Source organism: Sipha flava, unplaced genomic scaffold (assembly GCF_003268045.1).
Source record: "Sipha flava isolate LNK unplaced genomic scaffold, YSA_version1 229_pilon_pilon, whole genome shotgun sequence".
NCBI lineage: Eukaryota > Metazoa > Arthropoda > Insecta > Hemiptera > Aphididae > Sipha > Sipha flava.
This window is the reverse complement of record NW_020272866.1, coordinates 561193-580872: the sequence shown is the minus strand read 5'-3', so window position 1 is coordinate 580872 and position 19680 is coordinate 561193. Positions and strand designations below refer to the sequence as shown.

General features: G+C 31.5%; 3 protein-coding genes across 4 annotated transcripts in view; 1 reads left to right on the top strand and 2 right to left on the bottom strand.

The window, feature by feature from the left end:
- The window catches only part of LOC112683587, a 26231-nt gene extending 6551 nt beyond the window's left edge, over positions 1–19680 (top strand). Inside the window, exons 2-7 of one of the 2 annotated variants that reach the window (XM_025554672.1) lie at positions 6945–7037; positions 7142–7953; positions 9656–9726; positions 10229–10358; positions 18815–18938; positions 19457–19680. In XM_025554672.1, coding sequence (XP_025410457.1) covers positions 10257–10358; positions 18815–18938; positions 19457–19632 — 402 coding nt within the window. In that variant the 5' untranslated portion in view covers positions 6945–7037; positions 7142–7953; positions 9656–9726; positions 10229–10256 and the 3' untranslated portion in view covers positions 19633–19680. Of the gene's footprint in view, positions 1–6944; positions 7038–7141; positions 7954–9655; positions 9727–10120; positions 10359–18814; positions 18939–19456 lie in introns of those variants that run through there. The other variant, XM_025554671.1, reaches the window with a different exon arrangement.
- Positions 2662–3982, bottom strand: LOC112683586 (transcription factor A, mitochondrial). The gene is made up of 4 exons (XM_025554670.1): positions 3738–3982; positions 3494–3663; positions 3208–3413; positions 2662–3146 (listed from the first exon to the last, which is right to left on the bottom strand). Exons 1-4 carry the CDS (start codon positions 3803–3805, stop codon positions 2853–2855), a joined length of 738 nt encoding a protein of 245 aa, XP_025410455.1. The 5' UTR covers positions 3806–3982; the 3' UTR covers positions 2662–2852.
- Positions 8025–10007, bottom strand: LOC112683585. Its single transcript, XM_025554669.1, has 2 exons — positions 8168–10007; positions 8025–8092 (listed from the first exon to the last, which is right to left on the bottom strand). Exons 1-2 carry the CDS (start codon positions 8658–8660, stop codon positions 8079–8081), a joined length of 507 nt encoding a protein of 168 aa, XP_025410454.1. The 5' UTR covers positions 8661–10007; the 3' UTR covers positions 8025–8078.

The window sequence follows — 19680 nt, the reverse complement described above, 5'->3', positions numbered from 1 at the left end:
TAAGTTTAACGTCTTCAGAAATTTCTAACTCTCATTTATTTTAATCCTCTAAAGATAAATTTTCAATTTCAATGGAATTAAGAAAATCAAAAGTTTGTTGGTTCCCTTATAAGAGTATGATGGGAATTTTCGCAAAAAAACATTTCATAATAGGAATATTTTTTTTCATAACTGTAACAGTTCTTTGCATAGTGATTGATGAGTCTATAATTTTTAGCTATGGTCTTGTATTGAGAAAAAATAATAACTACATCTTACTTTCCAATATACTTTTACTGCCGGAAATAATTTAGAATTAAAGTTAATCTTTTTAAGAATATTCAATTACTGGGCGTCATCACTGAGGCGTTACTTGTTTAGAGGCTCAAAATAATAACATAAAATATTAATATCACGTGTTTACGGGTTTTGTCACTATTTAAATTATTATTTTTGGAAGGGTTAGGAAAATGTTAGTATTCATTAGAGATCTGAAACATTGATTTCAGATATTCACCAAGAGTCTCATATTTTCAATTAATTTTAGTCATATGGTAAACACTATTTTCATTAAAATTATAAGAACTTATTTTAAATTGTATTTTACTACTATTTATTTACATTACATTACATTACTATTTAATTACATATAAAATAGAATATTACAAGTATTATATGAATGCTGAATGTATTTCGATGTGGTTTATACTGTTAGATGAGGAAAGTATAATTTATTGGTATAAAAAATTATTAATGTTGAAACTCGGTAGGTCGAATAATAAGAGTTGTTATGGATGTTGTTGTCTTTAGTCGTTTTTACACATACATTGAGAAAAATTAAAATAATACTAATCCATTAACATTGATTTACATGCTTAGAATAAAGTCAAACATTGGTCGATCTCAGACATGACATCAAAATAATGCGTATAGTTCGAACAGAACAGTTCAATAATGATACATGGTATTGACGTTCATGGTCGAGCAGATTATTCTGCGATATTATGTAACTATGGATTACAAAAAATGACCCTATGATTTTTAAGAGCTGATAAAGTTAATTCACATTTGAAAGTAGCCTACTTATGGCCACATACAACAATATTAGACGCTAAAACTAATGTGATGTACCGGTCAAAATAATATACATTTTGCTTAGGCAATAGTGAATTTCAAGCAACGAATAGTAAAATGAATATTATAAGTTTCTGTATTCCAATACCCACAATATATAAATTGATTTAAAACGTGAACCCGGACTTTCAAAATATATCTCCTAAATCACTGTAATGGTTTCAAGATTGGGCTATTTTGTCACCAACAAACGAACAAATTAAAGATTTTTATTAAATTTGAATTTAAAATTTTTTATTTTCAATTTATATGATTTTAGAAAAGAAGGATGCAGTTAATTTCCCGACTGAATTTAACTACATTTTTCTTTTTCTTTAATGGCTTCGGAGATTCACTTCATAAATTGATTTTAAAAATAGGGGTACCTATTTTTTTAACGAGACATTTAAGCCAGGCTAGATTTTGCAACAGTTAAAAGACTTTCATTATTAAAATTTCAATACATTTTTGCTATAAATGTAAAATATCCAAATTATTATTACCTACCAATTAAAATTATAATTTATTTTAACGTCAAGCAATTCACTGAATCTTAAGTACTCTTTTTAAAACCATTACTATAATTTTAATAGACAAAAAAAGTATAAATATCAAAAATCTTTACTGCACATATATGGTATACACATACTAAAATAAATTAATTCATATTATATTTTTCACTACACTATATTTTTTTATTTAAATTAAAATTAATAAAAATTTTATTTAAAAAGAATGTATAGAAATATAAAATTATATATATATATATATATAGGTATATATATTTATATAAAAAATTATAAAAAATATAAATAGTGCATTATAAAAATAAAACCAGATAAGTGGTTGAATTATTATTAAACTTATAGGATTGAATAAAATCAATTTGAAAATACTTTTAATTAATTTAAAATTCTTCTATAATCATAAGAAATATTCAGAGGATTTTTACTAGTCAAAAGTTTGATGAGAGAAAAAAGATCAATATTTCTAATTTTACTCAGAAACTAAAATACTTCAAAATCAGTTAGAAATGAAACTCATTTTGCATAGATATTTATTCCACTAGATATACTTCATTCTTTATTCTATGTGAATAATGCTGTCATTTTTTGAGTATTTTTGTAAGTTATATTTTTATAAATTATCATGGCATACATAAATAAAAATAAAAATAAATAGTTAATATACAGAAATAAATAAATAATTTCTTAACAATATCTACATCTAATAAAAAATCATTTTAAATAATCTCTCTTATTAAAATTAATCACCTAATGTAAAATGACCAATTTTTCTCAATGTATTCTTTCTTTTTTTTTTTAATCAGTTGCGATTTTATTGACTATGTATTGAATTTATTATAAATTAATTTGTACTTTACACATATAACGATATTCCAGGCTAAGCATTTATTTATTTATTTAATTATATATATATATATATATATAACCTAATTGTTTATATATTAATATACAAATATTAAAAATTTACTAATTTTTAGTTTTTATTATTTTATTACTGAACATACTTAAATGAATATTTATATAACATAAAAATTAATCAATATCAAAATAATTTTTACTTTAATCCTTAAGTGAAAAAAAAATCAGTACATGGTTCTTTTATGTAAACACGAAATATAAGAGTATAATATTCTTGATGTTACATAAACAAATTAAGAGTAGTACTACATTTTACAATAACACACAATTAATATATATGAAAATAAATTAGGAAAATATTTTTACATTATAATTTTAATTTATGTCAATATTATCATTGGAGAGAGCACGAGGTCTAACCAAATCCAAACGCCCTGCTTTGATCATTTTATTTTCCCAATCAAGAAGTGCATTATTATATTTATCATTTTCTTGTAGAGCCGCTTTAATGAATTTAGATTTAGTATTCTCATCCATTTCTTTCCATTTATTAGCAATTGTTGTCATATATATTTGTACAGGTACATTTCCATGGTTTTTTATTTCTTCACTTACAAACATTAAATAAGCAGTTAGGGGTTTACGAGGTTTACCCAAATCCTTTAATTCCTATAATAAAAAAATAATAAAATAAAAAATTAATTTGATTTGATTTGATATTAAATATTACTTTTTTAAGTTTGCGTTTAGTTCTTTGTTCTATTTGCTCATATTTTAAACGAAATAACTCATTTTTCTGATCTTCAGTCAAGCTTTGTTTATACAATTCAACATTTTTTTTGTATTTTTCAAGTTCTTTGTTATATACTTCATTCATTTTTTGTTTATTTTCGGAATCAACATTCTTCCACATTTCACTAACAACTCGAACAGCATCTAAACAATTTAAATTAAAACAGTATTAATTATATATATATATATATATATATATTTGATTTTAAAATATTAGATTTCACCTTTTAAACTTAAATTATGTTTTTCTGTTACTTCTTGTCGTTTCTCTTGAAGGTATAGAAAGAATGGAGGATTTGGTTTTTTTGGTCTTTTTGGCAATTGTAATGTATTTTCTACCACTGCTTTTTTAGCATATCCCATGTTATAAGATTCAATGACAGAATTTACACATCTAATCAAAAATAACTTTTATAATTTTCTTATGAAACAATAATAATAAATAAAATACATTTAAAATAATTTAACCTGTTCATGGACAAAGTGTTGGAATTTACTAATCGCCAATTATTTTTAATAAATTGTTTGAATCCCATAATTTGATAAATTAATATTTATTATTACAACTTATCGTAAATAAATACTTAAAGAAACAAAATATAAAAATTTTAAACAAAAATACACATAAAGACCCTAAAATTGAAACGAAGAACGTCAAATGTTTAGAATTCAACAACTGACATGTGTTGGTAATCAGATAAAGAAAACTAGAAATCAAAATTTCATGTAACAAAACGCTCTTTAGCTGTTATCGTGAACAGATTAACGTTTAAATTGAATGTAGATATATAACCTCAAAGTTCATTATCATTTGCCATTTTTTTATTTAGATGTTTGTCTAGTAGATGGCACTAATATATTGATGCGGTACCGTGATGTCGTAGGTACAATATGTACACCGACACCGTGCACCGCGTTAGCTTCTCTCCAGCCACATTCCGGGTGGCGATAATATCGCACCAACACTTTCCTACCTACCTCGGACACCGGGCAGAGGGGGAAAGCTTTTGATGCCGATAAGGTAGCGCACCAGTGGCCGGCGGGCTGTGTCTACGGAAGAGGGCCCCATCTTATGACGGACACCGGTTTGGTCAACACCGACACACCGACTCCACCACCGTCACCAGAGGACCACATTCCGTACCTATTTTGTTTTTGTTCGTTTTGACAATAAACTCGTGAAAAACATATACAGTTCGGTTTCGTGGTTTTTCTTTTTTTTCTTCTTTTTTTTTTTAAAAAAAACGATCCATTTCATTCAACTCTGACTGGCCACCTCACCGAGGGAAAACCTACCACCGACTTGAGGCCGTGTCAATATATATTATCATTGATTATAAATAGTATTACTATTTATAATCAATGATATTATTTATTAGATATTACTCTATGATTTACCACAGACTAACCAAATCCGTATTTAACGACAATGTTTAGATAGTTTAGATAAACTAGCTTAATTTACGTATTATAAACGGCTGTCATGTCATTTAATTTGTGTTATCAAAATAACTTACCTATTCTATCATTTTTTTTTAGTATACATAGATTGATTTGTAATTATTTATTTTTAATGAAAAGAATACCTTAAATGGGATGGGCATTTGACGCGGTCCCGCTGTGGTGCAGGTACATTAATTATACCACTATCACGGAGCCGCGCCCGCTCTCTACCCAGCCACAAACCGGGCAACGACAATACCGTTTCCGATACTACCCACTTTCCTCGGAAAATAGGGCAGATGTGGGAAAAGTTATCGGAACCGGTGGCAACGTACCGACCGGTCGCCTCAAGTCACCAACTTTTCACTCATGACTGTCGTGAAAGCTAGACCGTCGTCGTCTTTTTCACCATCGTCACCAAAGCACACCCGCAACCGGTGTTCAACTTATTTTTTTTTTGTAAATCGTGGAATACACTTTTTCAAACACACTTTTGGTTTTTTTTTGATTATCGGCAAATCCCTAATATATAACTCAATCTTGATCGGCCACCTCACCGAGGAACCATCCCAAGTAAACTGTGGCAATGTCACATTGTAAAAATGTAAAATTAAAAATAAAAAATAAATGTGTGAATAGACCTTTAATTATTTTGGTCTTAGCTCTAACTTAACCTAACCCATATTTAGTACTTAATGGTTAACATAATATATTATATTATTATATGAATTGTGTAATTATATTATTTTAGAGTCGTCTCAATGGTTTAACCACTATGGTTGTTCATCGTGAGGTTGTCAATATAACTGTAGACGAAGTAGTGGACGAATTGGCCAAAAAAACCAGAAAAATAGATTTAATAATATAAATATCAATAATAATAATTAATAATATCGTTAATATAATATAATTTCCATGTTAAAAAATAAAATTTTTTATATATAGTGTTTATTAAAAAATCAACTACATTCCCCCCATGACAAAATCATTTGACCGCCACTGATGTATTTGTATGATTAACAACTAATAAACGCTTAAATAAATTAACAAATTATACAACATATTTTCTTGAATATAAAACAAAAAGCATAATATCTATAAACTATAAAATATTGGTTTTTCCAAATCGACAAGTTTTGATATCTCTGTATATTATATCCAATGGCGTAAATAGCGAGTGTGCAAGGTGGGCAAATGCCACGGGTCTCGGGACCGAAGGGAACTCCAGCGCTCCCAGCCCAACTAACAATACCTACCCTATTGGCTATTTCTATACTCGTCATTCAATTAAGAATTTCACAAAAATAGATATATTATTTTGATATCTGAAAAAAGTACTAAGAAATACGGGCCTTGTATTAGTACTATGCATCTATATGGTCTATAGCAGTGGTTTTCAAACTGAGTATCGCGGTAAAGTGATGTGCCGCAGTCTTCAGAAAAATGTTTTCCATAAATAACCGATTGTATTAAATTGTGGTATAAGAAAATAAATACGTTCAAACCACGATTATAAAATTCTTTATAATCGTGATTCAAACGTAATGCAATCGTTATGCACTTATAAATCGTAAGTTTTTTATTTTATTGAAACTTTGACAATTAGTCTCGACAATTATATAAATTATATAAACAGATATTAATATACAACGAAATTATTTATATAAGCAGCCCAGAATTAGTGATAAAAGCAATTGTTGCAAGGATAGCAGAGTGGGATTGAGAAGTAAGTATATGGTAAGAATTAAGAGGAATATTTATAGAGTGGAGAATGGAAAAAAGACGTAGATGCTCTGCGTGCAGGGCAGGACATTTAAACAGAATATGATTTATATCGCAGATGGCTGGAGGGTTAGATTAAACATGATTAAACATTAAACTTTAAACATTAAACATGCAGAGAAGCGAATCATTAAGAGATAGTTTAAAGGAGTATGAAGGGAGAAGAGTGTGGCCAAAGCGGAGACGAGAAAATGAGCTGACTGCTTTGCGAAATAAATTTAAGTTATGGAACCATGACAGGATTTAGATTCAAATTGTTCTAAATAGATGGTATAAAATTATATTTTTGTTAATACAAATCAAAAGCCTTAAAGCACTAGAGGACGTCTGCGCAAAATTTTCTAAATTAAAACTTTAAAACAATTTTTTCAAACCCAATATAAATCTGAATAAAATATATTGATAATTATTTTTATTTATTAATTATTATACCTAATTTTTATTTTTAAGGAAAAATTGATTTAAAGACAAATTCAATATTTTGTACCAATACCAATGATTCAAATATACCTGAACATGATAATAATTATAAAGAAGAAAATGGTAACTGACAAACACTAAATACTAACTATTTATTTTTTTAATTATCTTAAGTATGAACTTTTGGTTGGTTAATCAACTAACAAATAATGATTTGATTTTTGCAGAACAAAATGTATTGAATCTTACATTGACTAATCCAACTGATTATGCACACTTTGATAAAGAAGTAGATAACAGTGACCTTAAAAGAAGCATTATATAATTTGGTCTATGTAAGCCAGCTATTGAATTTTCAAAAAATAATGATGGCAGAAAATTTTCTTCTAATTTCTATTTTGTTTCTGCACGGTCTGGTTCAAAAATACCTCGTTATTGGTTATGCTATTCTACAGTTTTAGATAGAGCTTACTGTGAATCATGTTGGTTGCTTGTTAATAGAAAAAGTACTCCTTTTAAGTCTGAATGGATAAATGGAATCAATGATTGAAAACATTTATCTCAAAGCATTCAATGTCATGAAATATCAACTCAAAATGTAGAATCAACAAATATGCGGATCATATGGATGAAAAATAGAACGATAGATCAGGAAGTAAAAATACAATATAGTAAAGAGACTACATTTTGGAGAAATATTTTACTACGTTTGAACAAAATCATATTATCATTAACAGCGGGAAATACTGCCTTAAGAGAGCATAGAGGAAAAATTGGATCTGTAGAAAAGTGTTCAAAAGGAAATTGTTTACGTACTGTTAATTTATTGGCGGAATTTGATCCAATTTTAAATTATCTATCGAGTAATCCTTAACACAAAATCAAATACTTAAGTCCATTAATTCAGAATGAGTTAATTGAAATATTAGTTAATAAAGTTCGTGAAATAATTTGTGATGACCAGGGCTCGGAACTTTATGCGCTAAAAAAACCATGAAATATGTGCATACGTATGCACTAAAAAACACCAAAATATGCGGTATAATATGCATTTATTATTTTATAAAATATGTGTTTAAAAGCATAATTAATAATTATAGAAACAAAATTTTTTTTTTTTTATTTGTATTTTTCTTTTGATAATGAAGCTGTTCTACACTGGATCTATTCCCAGAGTCCTAAATTTAAAAAAAATAGAATTTATCAAATACAGCGATTATTAAATCATGTTAGGTATTCATTGTTATATTTACCTAAATTACACTGAATGATATGATACTTTTTTATGTTTTCAAGTTTAAATGATCGTCTGTTTTGGCTCAGAAGGTTTTTGTAAACAGAAAATGATCTTTCGACATCCACTGACGTCATTGGTGCGTACTTGTAGAAAATAAGGTCATTTGTTGACAGATCTTCGGGAAGACCATCCATGGTGGAGATAGATCCACTAAGTATTGACGAGATTTGTTTTAATGTTTTTAATCCGATATTTTTAGACAAAAAATTTTCCATTTTTTCATAGACTTTTTTCCCTGGTTCACCTTGAACGGATTTTAATTGTGTTTGAACATTGTCCACGATACTCAACGATTCAGCTAAAGGCATGTTTTTTGTCTGCAGTTTCAAAATTGATTCAAAAAGAACTTTAAAATTTGAAGTAATATACACCAAATTATTTTGAACGTGTTCTTTTACCAATTTTTTTTTTGGAACTTTAATACTTAAAGCATCATTGGAGTCCAACATATTTACAACATCACGAATTTTTTCGTAATATTTACAATAATAAAGTACAGCATTGATCCAGGTACCCCATCAGGTTATAATTGGTTCTGGAGGTAAAGGGATATCCGGAGCGTAATTTTTTAAAATTTGTATGCGTGATGGTGCTTTTTTAAACATTTTTTTTAAATTAGCTACAATTTTATCAACAGTACTAAATTGATTTCGTACTTCCTTCGAAACTCTATGGAGGCCATGAGCAGCACAAGTCACATGTACCATTTTAGAGTAGAGTGCATTCAGAGATTTTCCACCCTTTATCATATACGGCGCAGCGTCGGACAAAAATAATAAAACGTTGTCGTGTCTTATCCCATTAGGCCATAAAATTCTTAAAGATTTGTCAAAAAGTTTAGAAACTGTAGAGTGATTGGTCTTTTCTAGTGCTTCAGTATTCAGTAAAAAAATTGGACCAGCAGTATCCTCTTCTAAAGTCCCTATTATTACATTAGCTATATACCGACCTTCTGTGTCTGTTGTTTCATCAAGTGACACCCAAATTTTTCGGTCGAAAACACGCAAAAAGCCTAATTTTTTCCATCATTTCGTTGTAGTAGTCGTCTAAATAGAATTTTCGAAGTACTGATTCTGTGGGGACATCTTTTCCAGAATAAACTTCCAAAAATGTCCGAAACTCTATATTTGATAGTTTATTTAGTGGTATATTAGTCGAGACCATAGCTTTGCATAAATCCAGGTTGAACTTCGATTTTTTAGACGGTAAATCATTGGTTAATAGTTGTTGGCACTTGGTCTCTTGTTGATTTTCTTTACGTTTAACAGAACACAAATGTTTTTCTGTTTTCAAGTGCTGTATTACGCTGGATCTTCTATCCGAATCGACTTTCGTTTCGCAATATTTGCAAAATAATACCCTAGTGTCAATACAAAAACATTTTTACCGAACTCAGACACGAAAGTATTTAAACGACTACTTAAATTTTTTTTTTTTTTTTTAGGCATTTTAATTTTTGTTCAACAAATATTAAAATCAGAATATTACGTGGCACATAAGCGGTAATCGAGCACGGTAAGCAAACAATACGAACTACGAACACACTAATTTATTTAAGTAACAGACCACCGTTATCGAATATGTTTTCGACACACGATCAAACATATACTAACACACACCACGAATATACAACGATTTTATAGATTTTATCTAATGAGCGACTTTAATATAAATAAAACCTGGGCGGTCATTACGGTAAGAGTAACGACCCAATTCTTATTTCTTAGTAAAAACCTATAAACCATGTGGGCGAGCATGATTGATAGCATAGCAAATATAGAATAGGAAACAGTGTGCGGCGGCTATTTATTTTTAAATTATTTAATTTACAATATTCAATTATCAAAAAATTGTTTGTTGTTGATTTCTTATAAATTTTTACCATAAAATGCATTTATATATTCAAAATCTTTAAATATGCATAATCATATAAATTTGGTAAAATATGCAAAAATATGCAACATCAACTTTTGTATTTCAACTGTATGGTTCATGAAACGAATTTGTATCGAATCAGATTTGAAATATGCAGCTTCCTGAGAAAGATGCAAATGCATAAAGTTCCGAGCCCTGGTGATGACATTAGAAAGTCTTGTGGTTTTTCAATAATATTGGACTCAACTCAAGTTATTAAAAAAGTTGACCAAGTAAGTATTATTATACGTTATGTATTAGTTAACTATGAACATAAGAAATTTGAAATCAAAGAATCGTTTTTGGGATTTTTTGTACTTGATAAACATCATGCTGTTGACTATGCAAACCTTTTACGTCAAACATTATTGACGTTTGGTCTTAGTATCAATAAGTGTTTCGGGCAAGGATATGATGGTGCAGCAGTTATGAGCGGACAGCACTCAGGTGTTCAAACTTTAATTCGATCTGATTTTCCCAACGATGATTATGTACATTGTTGTACTCAAAACCTCAATTTAGTGATATTTGATGCGGCAAAAAGCTCTAGTAAAGTTCAGACATTTTTTAATATAGTTCAAGATGTTTACAACTTTTTTATTGTGAGTGCACCTAAATGAATCTGTGTCTAAACAACTAGTATTATATTAATGACCAATATATATATATATTATTATTATACAAGTATATATGTATATTTTATTATATTATACCTAACTAACATCTATTACTTACTGTACTTTTTTAAAATTTTATTGGGTAGCATTCATTTTTTTTAATTCAAATTGTATCATGAATTTTATAGAAAGCTGCATATGCTTGAATTTCTAATTGAGTATGTGCATCATTTTCATCTGACTAAAATTTTAACATTTTTATCAAACAGAATAAAATATATCTTCATTAGGTATTTATTATTTAGGTAGGTATAATAGGAAAATTAAGACTAAGAAATATTAAGAAGTATAATGGAGCACATTATATAAAAATACACATGTTTCTGGCAGGTATAAAATTTAAAATCTATACTATTTTATTAATAAATGATAGAAATGTGAAGATTCTAATATAATTAAATCAACCAAAATAGTAATAATAACTGAAAAATATCTTAAAACTCAATAAATTTGACATTAATCATTCAATATCAATAATTTTCTTCAGTACATATTCCATTGACTTAACTATTGTTTTTAAAATCCAAATAATCAGTCACGCCATGCCAGTCGTCCGAGTAGCATCGCTATTTCGTCGCTCCGCGTACTTTATCTTATTCCGCACGTTTAACTCATTCGTTTTTCTTCGTTTAAAAACCGAAAATCGTCCCAAACTTAAACGTCTTCTTGCGTCTGCTTACTTCTTCTGCTGGATCAGTGGACCAACGAAAATCTCAATTCTGGTGACAAATTTAATTATATCTAATTCGGGCGGCAGTGCGCCGTACATCCGCCCGTCCACTATCTAAGCGGCCTTATCGACGTAATTAAATTACAGACCGTATGCCGTTATCTACACCGGCGTCGACTATGCCGACGCAATCAAAGTCTACGTCCTCTAATAAAAACAGCTCATTTAGCCCCCCAATACACGGTCAGTTTTGAATGACAATCAACGTGATTGACAGTCAAGTCTGATCATTGACTGACAATTGATAACAACTATATACGGTCAATCAAAACGGACAATCTTGTCATTCGGTTATTTTATATTATTTTAAGTCAACACAATTGTCACTATTGCAAGTCTGGTGTATCGTTGTAGTGTATCGTGTAGTTTTGGGTGGGGTACGTGCTTAAGTCTGGTTCCTCGGTAGGTAATTTCCAGGTTATAATCTGCCATTTTATTATTGAGATGGAAAGCTGTGGTTTCAGTTTTACTGGGACTTGGGGTAAGTCTCCGTTGTATTAAGAACTTATCTAAAGTTTGGAGATCTGAACTGAGCGTGAGCGCGCAATTATCAAGAAGTTTATCCTGATTTGCGATACATATATCGTCCGCGTATATGAATTGCTTGGAGGTAGTCTTGGGTAAATCACTAATGTATAGGTTGAATAGCAACGGAGCCAAAACAGATCCTTGGGGTAGACCATTGTTCAGCGTTCTCTTCTTACTTTTTGTGTCGTTATTGAGGTTGATGACAAATTGGCGATTACTTAACATATTATTTAGAAGATTTGTTAATGTTTGGCAAGGGATTATACGTAAGAACTTGAGGAGCAGACCTTTTCTCCATACTGTGTCGTATGCACTGGATAAGTCGATAAATGTGGCGGCTGTTTTCAAGCACTTCTCGAAGCCGTCTTCTATGAAAGTAGTGAGAGATAAAACTTGGTCACAGCAGCTTCGGTTAGGTCTAAATCCTGCTTGTTCAATAGGAACATGTTGGTTGATGGTTGGTATTATGCGGTTGTAGATGAGCCTTTCAAGTAGTTTATAGCAAGTGCAGAGCAGAGCGATTGGCCTATAGCTTGCTGCGTCGTTATGGGGCTTTCCAGGCTTTAGAACTGCGATTATCTTCGATTTCTTAAAGATTGGTGGGAGATAGCCAGTGGATAGAATTTCATTGAAAAATCTTGTGAGCCAGGAAATTACGCGTGGGCCAATGTTCTTTATGAATTCTGGAAAATACCATCTATCCCAGATGCTTTCCCATTTTTTAAGCTGTTTATAGACACTTCTACTTCCTTGGGCGAAAAATCGCGAGCAAGTTCTGATTTGAATTCAGCCTTTTGTTTTAAGGTTCGTAGTTCATCGTTTGCACTCTTGCTAAATGGTTTGTCCATGGGCGCCCTGGAGGTTTCTACTATTCGATTCGCTATAACATCAGGGTTTATGTTCGATGGTTTACTTTTGTTCTTATTGGAATTTGGATCCAATTTTCTTAGTAGTAGCCAGACTTTTCTACTAGAGAATTTAAAATCCAGGCTTTCTACCGTGGTCAATCATCTTTCTTTGGAAGATGAAGTTAATGAATCCAATAGTTTTCTCGCTATATCACTATTTGGTGTTCTGTTAAAGAGGTTAAATAGTCTGGTGGATTCTTTATCCCAGTACGGGATGTATTATTTGCGATATCCTCTCGGGATATGTTTCTTTGCTGTTGCGGTAACCAGGTTAGTGAAGCGAGAGTAGTTTTGAGGAACTGGAGGGATCCATCTTATGTCATTATCAAGTTGTAGTTTGAAATTAGTCCAATTACCTTTTCGGAAATTCCATCTAGGTTTTGGAATTGAGGGAATAATTGGTACTTGTAAGCCTATGTTGAGAATAACTGGTCTATGTTGGCTACGGGGAAATGCTGGTAAGACTGTTCTGGTAGTACCTAGTGGTTTGTATTCGGAGTCTCTTGTGACAAAGCATAGATCAGGATTATACCCTTTATTCCAGCGGCCAGAATGGAAGGTTCCTATTTTTTTAGCATCAAACACTAGGTAGAGGTTGTTATGAGAAGACCATTCATAGATTTTTTCGCCATTTTCATCGTTGTCAGAATAATCCCAAGATTGATGGTGACTATTAAAATCACCCATGAAGACAGTTGGGTGTGCTAAAGTTGTAGGAGTGTTTGTTGGCCATCTTACATTTAGTGGTTTGTAAATATTCTGTATGTTAATTCCAGCAACTTTGGTTGTAATTATTGAGATATCGTGAGTTACAAGAGTGTTTACGGGTTGCCAGTCTATAATAGTTTCTCTTACATATGTTGCTGATCCATACCTGCGATCGTAGGTCGCATCGGCTAACAAGAAGCCTGATATGTTTCCTCTAGCTCGTAATTGTTCTTCGTTTGAGGCATGTGTTTCCTCAAGTAATATCACGTCGATTTTATGTATAGATAGCAGTTTAATAAGGTATTCTGTTTTTGCTTTGCTTATCCCTTCAATATTCAGTTGAAGAATGCGGAGTTGTGGACCTACATTCCGAGTCCGGTAGTCCTGAAAAGGACTGTTTTCTGGTGACTCCGACCTGTGAGGGTGGGAGTCCACAGGTACGATTGCCAAAATTTAATAGAGCTTTAGCCGTTTAGGACGTTGCCCGGGGTGCACTACGTGGAAGCGCTCTATCTAAGCACCCCAATTAAGACTACTCCTCTCGACTGGCTACCCGTTCTCAGTAACATCATACCTCCCCAACACTGCCGGCAAACAGCGTTACTTAAATTGTGGCCAAAACTCAGTAACAATACCTCCCACCCAATCCATGAACACTCTAAATTCTGTAACAACCTATGCACACGCCGACTTAAGTCACGCAAACCTCCGTGGGAAACTGCTATTAGACTCAGCACTGCCAAATACGACGCAGCACAATGGTGGAAAGATGAATGGGAAAAATCAGAATAAAGTAACTCTTCGCTCATTAAGAACCCTACAAACAAACAACCTGGCTTCAATTTACCACGGAGGATCTGGACAACCTTAAACCGATTACGTACAGGTCATGGAAGAGTGGGATATTTTATTTACAAATGGGGCATTACCCCTAACCCAGGCTGTGACTGTGGTTCCCCCAACCAGAACATAGACCATATCATACGAGAGTGCCCTAAGAGAAAGTTCGAAGGAAAGCTTGAGGACATTTTTAACGCGTCCCCCGAAGCTGTCAAATGGATGAAAAGCCTGGATATTATGCTATAAGTCATTATATTTTTATACTTTCATACTGTTGTTATACCACTTGTCGATTGATTTAAAAGACATCAAATCACCGGGCAAAATCTGTTGTATATGGAAGTTAATTTCGTTCACATCAACATTTCTTGCTGCCAAAATAGCACGATTACAGAGCCAATTGTGATCTAAATAATAATTCAATATATCCGGAAAGACACTCTCAATTAGTTCATTTCTCGTTTCAACAACAGTGCAGAAAATATCTGGTAATTTTATGTATTGTGTATTTTGATGCAACTCAATTTCACCATTTCCAATATCCAGCAATTGTTTAGAATATACTTGTGCTGTTGGATCATTTTGCAATTGTACTCGCATATTCATAGTCAGTCGAAGTGTCTCAACACTTGTCCATAAAAACGATTGTTTTAAGCATGCGTTGATCTCATCGGCAAAAGTAGAGTGAGGAATAACTGGTAAAGTCTGCCGGAAATCACCGGACAGTAGTAAAACAGTACCACCGAAAAGTTTATGGTTGCCTTTCAAATCTTGCATAGTTCTATGAAATGCTTCAAGTGAATGTTTATGAGTCATAGTACACTCATCCCAAATTATTATTGCACTTTTTTGCAACACTGTAGCCATTCCGCTTTTTTTTTTAATGTTACACATTGCGTTTGGTTTGTTATGAATGTCTAATGGCAACTTCAATGCTGAATGTGCTGTTCGTCCACCATCATTATATTCTATATTCTGTTTTGCTACTTGCTTATTACTATACATAAATTATAAATTATATATATACTAGCTGTCCCGACACGGCATTGCCCGCGTATTAGTTGGTTTTTTAGCATTTTCGTAGGCCATGTATTAGTGTTATTATGTATGAGAAAATTTAAAAGTAATAGGTAAAGTATCTAAAAGTTGAAATTAAGTACAAACCAAAATATATATTTTCTGAATTTACATTTTATTCATCTTTTATTAAATTATTGTTTGTAATCAGTGACCTACTTACAAAAAATACTATATACATTAAAAACATACAAAAATAAATTAAATTATTAAAACTAAAAATTATCTAAGTACTACTTTGTGTACAACATTACTGGTTAACCTGTCTTTCGCTAACACGAAGAGATTTGATGGTTTTCCTACACGTGAGCAGGCAACATATAGCTGTCCATGTGAGAAACATGTGTTTTCCAAATCCAAACCGCAAATAGACATTGTTTGGCCTTGAGATTTATTTATAGTCATCGCAAAAGCTAAACAAATCGGAAATTGGAGCCTTTTAAACGATATTGAAGATTCCGATACTATCAGTGGAATACGTGGCAACAGGACAATATCTCCTTTAAATTTTCCCGACAAAATTGTTGCTTCAAGAATATTTTCGGTCATTTTTTTTATGACTAAACGTGTACCGTTACATAATTGAGGTGGGTTTAAATTACGTAGAAGAATAATTGGTGAACCAATTTTCAATTGAAGGTTGTGTGGTGGCATTCCTGGCAAATCCAGAGAATTCAAAAATTCAGTTGGAAAGTTTACGATTTCGTTTTCATCAATAACTCGACATTAATATGAGCCTTATACGCTTTTGACAGCAATGGTGAGTACGGAACTACCCACCGATTATCAATTTCAACTTCATTTATAGAATTCGACTTTCGAATTGTAAATGTGTGACCACCATGCTCAGGGTCTCTGCGGCGATACAATGGATAACCATTGATATCCGTAATAGTATCATTGGTAAAGGGTTTCAGGAAACGTTTCTTACACCTTCCTTCTTCCATGCATGGTGATGCCATGTTAAAAGCACCACACGGTCCGTGGATCATGTGACTGGAAACAATATCGAACAATTCTGAGTCAGTTAGTGGATCCGGAATTTCGGCAGAAATTATTTGGTCAATTTCTTCTGGACGGATTTTATCTTCAAGCCAAACCAAAATATGAGAATGAGGCAAACCTCGCTTTTGCCACTCAATAGAATACAGCCAGCAACGTGTGTTACCAAAAACTGAATATTTTACGATTAAATTAATTAAAGATTTTAACTTTTGTTTAAACACACGTGTAACGATATCGTGACGATGTATTGATTGTTGGCCTGGTAATAACAAACTTTTTATTTCTTCCCAATTTGGATTACACGTAAATGTAACAAACAAATCAGGTCGACCGTAATGACGTACATAAGTCATCGCATCTTGTATGTATTCGTGGACTGCCGATGTAGCTTGAAGGTAAAATACATGCAGTTCCGATGTCATTGGCGTTTAAATTTTCATCGATGTTTCCGGTGATAGCATCTCGTAAATGGATGTATTCTTCTGATCTTAATTTAGCCTGGTTGTATCTAATATACCGTATAATTAAACTGTATAAATAAAAATAACAAACAAAACTCGAGACGGCGCGATTAACTCGATAATGACTGACTCGGTCAGATTGTTGCGCTTTATATTAACTGATGAATACGTCGTACCGAACTTCGCATTTTATACCTTTGAACATTTCTCGAAAATTCTATAACTTTCTTCATTACAACAATTGCAATGCAAAAAATAATATTGAGATAAAAACCATTCTATATATTATGGAGATAATTCTCGGAACAATTCATATCTACACGCCGCCAACGATAAAACACACACAATAGAAAAAAGGTCAGATTACAGGTAGCTATATAGATACTGTCGCGGTCGGTCACGGGAAAACCCGAAATACACCATGCAATTATACACATTTATTAAAAAGTTAATTAAAATATTTAAAATATTAAAAAATTTGAAAAAAAACTATCCTATATTTTAAGTTGGACCAAATTACACACGGTGTAAAAAATTTCATCAAAATCGGTCCAGTAGTTTCGGAGATTATCGCGAACATACATCGTGACACGAAATTTTTATATATATAGATTGTTACATTGTCTATGCCATACGAATAAATAAATAAATCGTGTAGTTGTTATTTAAATTTTCTTGAAAAAAAAATTCATTTTAAATTGAAAATAAAAATTTGCATAATGAATGAAGAAGGTATTATTGGAATTGCTATTTACCTAGCGTGTGATAAAACGAAAAAAAACGAAAAGAAACAAAAGATTTTGGATGAAAGATTGGCTCAAAAAAAGGAACACATTTTCCCATCATAATCTTCTAGACGAACTTCGACTATCTTCTCCGTCTGACTATAGAAATTATCTTCGCATGGACAACACGACATTTTCGGAGTTATTAAATACGATTACACCAATGATAGAAAAACAGTACACTTGTATGAGAGAACCAATTTCTCCGGCCCAGCGTTTATCATGTACGCTCCGATACCTGGCTACCGGCGTTAATTTTGAAGAACATAAGTTCATTACCGCAATCGCTCCCCAAACAATTGGAAAAATTATCATAGAAACATGTGAGGCTATAATAACTGTACTAAAAAATAATATAAAGGTAGGTAAATTTATTTATTTTTAATTAATTAAAAAAATGTTTTCAATTTGTTAAAGTTAAAAAATAATAAAAGTAATACATCTTCATTTTTATATTAAGTATCGTTAAGAAGTTCACTGAAACTATTGTAAGCTGTCGTGTTTGAAACGTATGGGGTCTCCCATGTATGAGCAGACAGTGATGAATTTGAATTTGAAGATATATAAACAGGCGCAGGTTGAATAAATGTAGATGGTGTTGAAGAGCGTGAGCGTACACAAGAATGGTTAATTTTTACTGAGTTTCTATGGAGAGTTTTCAAGCGAGCTTCAAACAGGTTATCGTTAATTGCTTTTTGAGCAAACAGTTGTTGGTCTGGTTCAAGTTTTCCTAGTTCAATTGCCCACGATTTTGCTACAATGTCGTTATCGGATGTAGATTGTTGTAGGCGGCTGCATGCTAATTCTAGCAAATCATTCTTTCTCTTTTCTTCAGAATTTTCCATTTTTTCTTCTTTTTTTGTGGTTCGTGTAAAGTTGTTTTAAGAGTTTCAAGGGAGCTTGTTTCGAACATATATTCCTATAAATAAAATAAAATAAATAATTAATTGATACTTTTTATCGATTTCAGATACCTGTATCAGAAGAAGAATGGAAAATTATTTCTAATAACTTTGAATCAAAATGGAATTTTAATCATTGTTTGGGGGCGATCGATGGCAAACACATAGAGATAATAAGACCTCAAGATTCTGGTTCGTATTATTTCAATAACAAAAAAACGTTCAGTATTGTTTTAATGGCAATTGAAAATGCCAACTATGAATTCATTATGGTGGATATTGGTTCCAATGGACGAGTTTCAGACTCAGGTGTATTTTCAAATACTTTGTTTTACAAGAATTTTAACGAAAACAAATTAAAGATTCCAGAACCAAATTACCTACCAGGAATAAGTGACAAATTTCCATATGTTTTTGTAGCGGATGATGCATTACCGTTTTCAAATAATCTGATGAAACCCTATCCACATAGAAATTTAAGCAAAGAAAAACGTATTTTCAATTACAGATTGTCGAGGGCTCGTAGAATTTTGAAAATACTTTTGGAATTCTAGCATCACGATTTCGAATACTTTTAAAAACAATAAATTTATGTCCGGAAAAATTCACAATAATCGTTCATGCCTGCTGCCATCTTTACAACTTTTTACGTCAACATAAAATGGAAATATTTTTACATGATAGTGTTGATTTTGAAAATATTTTAACAGGATACGTGGAACTAGGAAGTTGGAGAAATCAAGATGAGCAATTAGGTCAGCTACAGCCTTATCAAGGTAGAAATTCATCAGTAACAGCCAAAGAAATACGAGATAAATTTTGTAATTATTTCAACAACGTCGGGGCAGTCCATTGGCAAGACGATTTAATAGATATTAATATTTAATTATTTTTTTTATTATTTTTTTTTATTTTGTTTATTAGTATCATTATT

Coding starts and splice junctions, on each gene's coding strand:
- LOC112683586 (XM_025554670.1), bottom strand. CDS start 3,805: ATGGGATTCAAACAATTTATTAAAAATAATTGGCGATTAGTAAATTCC. Junction 3,664..3,737: donor AACACTTTGTCCATGAACAG/GTTAAATTATTT, acceptor ATTTTTGATTAG/ATGTGTAAATTCTGTCATTG. Junction 3,147..3,207: donor CTAAACGCAAACTTAAAAAA/GTAATATTTAAT, acceptor TTTTTATTATAG/GAATTAAAGGATTTGGGTAA.
- LOC112683585 (XM_025554669.1), bottom strand. CDS start 8,660: ATGTTGGACTCCAATGATGCTTTAAGTATTAAAGTTCCAAAAAAAAAA.